The 5,744-nt window shown below is 40.7% G+C and overlaps 1 protein-coding gene across 1 annotated transcript; it reads left to right on the top strand.

Annotated features, from left to right (window-relative positions):
* Positions 1-764: 764 nt before the first annotated feature.
* Positions 765-2,060, top strand: MYC (v-myc avian myelocytomatosis viral oncogene homolog; the record flags this gene model as incomplete). The annotated part of the gene is made up of 2 exons (XM_009074069.1): positions 765-817; positions 934-2,060. Coding segments are annotated over 2 exons (616 nt in total), but the record flags the coding sequence as incomplete, so codon positions are not given.
* Positions 2,061-5,744: the final 3,684 nt, after the last annotated feature.

Genomic DNA, 5,744 nt, shown 5'->3' with positions numbered 1-5,744 from the left:
CCCTGCTCCCCCCGCACCGCCCGGGCGTGTTTTAAATGCCACGTTAGCGAGGCACGATGAGACCGCGAGCCGGTTTCTTTCCTGGAAAACTAGCCCAGGTTTCCCGGCGCGGAGGAGGGGCGAGAAAAGGGGTTAAAAAATTAAAAAAAAAAAGGTGTAGGAAGGATAAACTTTCATAACGGGGTCCCGATAAGGCTGGCTCCCGGTGCCAGCCGTGGGCCGGGAAGGAGTTAACTCCCGCCCAAGAGCCGCGGGGGTAATGTGCAGTCAGGGAGGTGCTAGTGAAAGTGATTGCAGGGGAGTGAATGGGGCTGGGAAAGTTTTAGAAATGCTCTTAGGTATGTGACAGCGGGTTCCGCTCCCTCGTAAATCTGCTTTGAAAGTGAGTTTCTTCTCAAAGCGCTACAGCCTTGTCTTTTTTTCTTTTTTTTTTTTCTAATTTAATTTCATTTTTTAACCTCCTCCCGATTTTCTACAAATTAACAGATCAAGAGAGATTCAGAAAATGTTTCTGAATACACATGTGTGTTAAGTAAGCTTTCTTTTGAGGCGTGGCCAAAGCCTTCTAAATCCGTAATTAAGGGCAGCTTGGGTCTGGGAGCTTTATTGCGCTGTACTGCCGACAACCGAGGTTAAACTTTCCTACTATCTTTCATGCACTTCTCGGGATTACGCAAGATCTTTACAACTTTTGAAATCAGGGAGTCAGGGTTTGGACCGCAGTCCGTGTGTCTTACTACACTCGAAGTGTTGCTTCCTTAAAGGAAAGGCTCTTGGGGAAAGTGGTGTTCAGCATCATCAAATGGGTCTAAGAGGGGTTTGTCATTGGGTTCCTCGCTGTGCAGCTCACAGTAACCTTTCCTTATGTATACAGCAGTCTTGAGACTCTGTTCATACAGCTTATGAATGTTTGGGTCTTTTTTTTTCTTGCAGAAGAAGAACAAGAGGAAGATGAGGAAATCGATGTTGTTACATTAGCTGAAGCAAATGAATCTGAATCCAGCACAGAGTCCAGCACAGAGACGTCAGAAGAGCACAGTAAGCCCCACCACAGCCCACTGGTTCTCAAACGGTGTCACGTCAACATCCATCAGCACAATTATGCTGCTTCTCCCTCCACCAAGGTTGAATACCCAGCAGCAAAAAGGCTAAAGTTGGACAGTGGCAGAGTTCTCAAACAGATCAGCAACAACCGAAAATGCTCGAGTCCGCGCACGTCAGATTCGGAAGAGAACGACAAGAGGCGAACGCACAATGTCTTGGAGCGCCAGAGGAGAAATGAGCTGAAGTTAAGTTTCTTTGCCTTGCGAGACCAGATACCCGAGGTGGCCAACAACGGGAAGGCGCCCAAGGTTGTTATCCTGAAAAAAGCAACGGAGTATGTTCTTTCCATCCAGTCAGATGAACACAGACTGATTGCAGAGAAAGAGCAGTTGAGGCGAAGGAGAGAACAGTTGAAACACAAACTTGAGCAGCTAAGGAACTCTTGTGCATAGGAGCTCTTGGGCACCACTTAGAATAACCCAAACTAGACTGAAACTATGATAAAATATTAATGTTTCTAATATCACTCATGAACTACACAGTCCATCAAGTATGGAACTATTGCAACTGCATGCTGTGCGATTTAACTTGAGACTACACAACCTTGGCTGAATCTCCCAAGGGTTTGGCCAGAACCTCAAAACTGCCTCATAATTGATACTTTGGGCATAAGGGATTATGGGACATTCTTCATGCTTGGGGATGAACTCTTCAACTTTTTTTCCTTTTAAAATTTTGTATTTAAGGCATTTTTTCATACAAGAATCCAAAAAAAAGTTGTCCCCAGTTTGCTGTATATATTTACACATCATATTGCCATGTAAATACCTTTAATAAAGCCTTTATAGAAAAATGTGCAACATTAATACGCGACAGTTGTGGCAACTGGATTTATACTTGTCTTGAACTTCTGTGCCATAACATTTCACAGTTTTGTTTTTTATTTAAATACATTTTTCTTTTAAAAATGATTTTTATTTTGTTTTTAGATAAATAAATATTTGCCCAAAATATAATTAGTTAAATCCTGTGTGAAGACTTTGCTTTGTCTCCCACTGTTGTCATTAGATACCTTTCCATGGCATTTCTTTCTCTGTCAAAAAAGACAAAAGTCAAAGCTGAGTTAGATGAGGGGAAATTATGACAGTTTTGCAGCTTAGTAGGGAGTTGTTTCTTCCTTTGCCCCCTCCCCCCACTAATTCAAGTAGATAAAATTGCTGGTCTAACATGCTTTGTTGGTTTAAATAGTGTTGCCACCAGTTTCTCCATGAAGGTGGTGGTAGCAGTGGCTTGGCCACAGTCATCTGCCTGCTGAGAGCATGGTTGGTGATGTATTTTCTCACCCATCACCTCAGCATATCGACTCTGCATTCCTTCCAAATACATATAATTACATTTTTGGGGCATGACCTTCATTCTGCACTAGGGACCCAGCCGTGTGCTTTGAGAGCTGCTTTGTAGTAGGCTCACCTTAATTGCTTCCTGTTCGATTTTAACAGAAGTTAAACGGGATAAGAAAATAAACTGAGATGGTGAGTGTTGAAGTGGTTAAAACGACAGAGCGGTTTCCTTTTTTAAGTGCTGAAATCAGCAGAGCCAATCTTCCTGGTCAAACACCTTAACACTTTGTTAATGTGAATAGTTACTTGGGATTTCAAGGGATACAGAGTTCAAGGACACACAAAGGGGAGCAAAAGAGAAGGAGAGCAGTTTCTCACTTGAAGAATATGTTCAGACAGATTCCTAACGTTCGCCAGACAATATTTACTTTCATGACTTGTCTCGTGATCAGCTTCGGATGGGCCATAAAGTACTTGCTTGACATAGCTCCTAAGATTAGATTTGATCTTTTTCTCTCCTTTTCACCCACTTAACTCCACTTCGGTCATGGTTTCAGCAACAAATCAATGAGCCCTTTGATGTGGAGGAAGAATGTGCTTTTCGAAAAGTTGAACCTTGCACTTTTCTGATTTTCATAATTCCCATTAAATACATATTTGCTTGGCTTCTAACCATTGGAGGAACAGCGCTGCCAGATAACACCAGTGCCAGCAACTGAACTGGGACCAAGGGTTCAGGTTTTCTATTGCCTTTGAGTGCAGAATGGGATATATGGGATGAGAGCTGGTAGCATTTTCTAGACAGGGTGAATGCCAAACGTCTCTGCTCTGCAAAGCCTAGGGTAAGCATCCCAACAATTTTGCATGGGACTTTGAAAAGAAGGTAAGTGTCTAAATTCCATTTGATGAAGTGCTTTAGGTGTTGGGCCAAAGGTTTCTTGGGAAAAACAAAACGTATTCTGTTAGAAAAACAGGAGAAAGCAAGGTGCTTTTTTGTTATTTTTTTCTTCATCACCCCCTTATAACTCGGTTTGTAGAAGTGTTCTGTAGTTGCTTTTTCCCACATGTGATTCAGGTATTCACTTACAAGGAAAAAGAATGATGTGAAATGAAACTGTTAATGGTATCTGAACTGTATATCAGGACATCTTCCAGCTCTGAATAACATAAAAGTCCTATGTTTTATTAGACAGCATATCTTATTTTAAAAATGCATGAATTTCACTTGCCTTTTGACATGCACCCTATTTCAGTTATTGCTTCAGAACAGAAGCAAGTTCCTGTTCAAGAATTTATAACTGCATCCCCATCCTCCAAAACAAACCAGGAGGTACAGATCCATCTACAAAAACTGAAAAAATAACTGTCACATTCGGGTCCCAGTTTCATGTGTTAGCAAAACCCCCTCCTTCCCGTTAAATGAGGTTAGACCACAGTGACTAATAAACCCGTTCTTTGTTGGTTTCTTAAATCATTTGGAGAATAGTTTTGGTTTTTTCCTTCTATCTGCAGAAGGTCCTCACTCTTTTGATGAATAGGATACTTGCATTTATTTAATTTCTTGCTCTCATCTTTTAACTGAGCATCTGTTCCTCTTGCCACTTTCCTACTGGAAAAGCACATCAGATCATGAACACAATCCCAAATTGCCTCTCTAAAAAAGTATGGTTTTATGGGATGGCACTTCATATTTATGATGGTTCTTACTTTGTTGATGAATTGCAAGAACCTAAATAATGTAATAAACCCCAAATGCACTCAAAACAGCCTGTGGGTGCAGGGTTAAGAAGTTTCTTTGTTCATTAGACTGCTGCTTAGAATAAAAAGGAAGGTGGCTTCCACTTTTTGACTCAGCATGAATGGTTAGGATGTTTGGAAGACATAGACATCCCACAGGAGTTTCCAGGCTGGATTCAGTTAGTAATGCACTGTATATGGATGGGAAAGTGTTGGGTTTTGCTGCTGTTTTGGAGCAAGAGAGGAGATAAGCTTGTAAAAGAAACCTCTGAGCTTTGAAATGAAATGTGGTATTTACAGTGCTTGCCAAACAGCTGTACCAAAGCTCTACTTGAAATACAAGGAGCATTTTTAACTTCATCATCTCTCTGCTCCTTTACTTTCACAGGACTCTTCAAGCTGCTTCTCTTCCAGAAGAACTTCAGGCAAAATTTGTCATCAAAGGAAACTAGAAACAAACCATCATAGTGAAAATAAAATTGCCTTCATTGATTTAATTTAATAATACTGCTTTTTAGGGTTCCAGCTTAATTTTTTTCTTGTGTCTAAGTTCTGTCTTTCCAGCCAACTAATAGTTTAATTGCTTCATAGTATGTAAAGGGATTTGAATGGACCTTACAGATCATCTAGTCCCAATTCTCCCTGCCCTGGGCAGGGACACCTCCCACTAGACCAGGTTGTTCACTGCCCCATTCAACCTGGTCTTGAACACCATCAGGTTTGGGCATCCACTACCTCCCTGGGCAACCTGTTCTGGTGCCTTACCACCCTCACATTGAAAAATTTCTTCCCAATACCTAATAAAAATTTCCCCTCCTATTTATACCCATTTCTCCTTATCCTATCACTACAGTTCCTAACAAAGGAATAATCTAAAAAAACTTCAATGTATCAATGCAGAGTGTGCTGGGAGAGAATTGGGATATATAAAAGAACCCCTGTCTACTTAATTCAGCTCCCATCAGACTCTGTAGAAATTCCATGTTTCTTCCAAAGAAACAGATTTGTGCCAGTGAAGGATGCTCCTGAAAATTTTATCACTACCTATAAAGAAATCACTTTACTTGTCCCTACTGTAAGCACTCTTGCTCCTGTAGCACTTTGCAACCATTGCAGGCAGTTGAGAGATGACAAATATTTCATCAGAGTTGTATGAAAAGGAGAATTTCAGGAAAGTAGAATAGAGTTACTGTAAACTGGAAATAAGACAGACCACTGCAGTTAAAATCTGAATTTATTCAAAACAGAAGGTAGAGGTGGTTGTTTCATCTATAGAGATGAGCTGTCTTCTAGTGAGCTGGATTTTTTTTAGCTTTTTTTTTTTAATTGATCGGTGTTAGAATCTTCTGCAAAGGAATTATCAGGAAAATAAAACTGAACAATAGGGGGTCCTAACACAAGCAGACAGCTTGGGAAGAGACTCAGGATTTATTTCCCTGCTTACAGGTTTGCTATTTCCTCATTTTAAAAGGACCTTTATGGGAGTTTCTGAAAAAAGGCTCAGCTGACTGAAAGCTAACCTTTGGTTTCCCCTTGTGGTTTTCATGCAGATGAGGCCTAAACCTGCCTACTAAAAATAATGAAGTCAAGAAATGAGATAGATGAGCTACAGAAGCTGGATTT

This window comes from Acanthisitta chloris, unplaced genomic scaffold, assembly GCF_000695815.1.
Source record: "Acanthisitta chloris isolate BGI_N310 unplaced genomic scaffold, ASM69581v1 scaffold25584, whole genome shotgun sequence".
Lineage (NCBI taxonomy): Eukaryota > Metazoa > Chordata > Aves > Passeriformes > Acanthisittidae > Acanthisitta > Acanthisitta chloris.
Note: the sequence above shows the minus strand (reverse complement) of the source record. Positions and strands in the feature narration are given on the sequence as shown.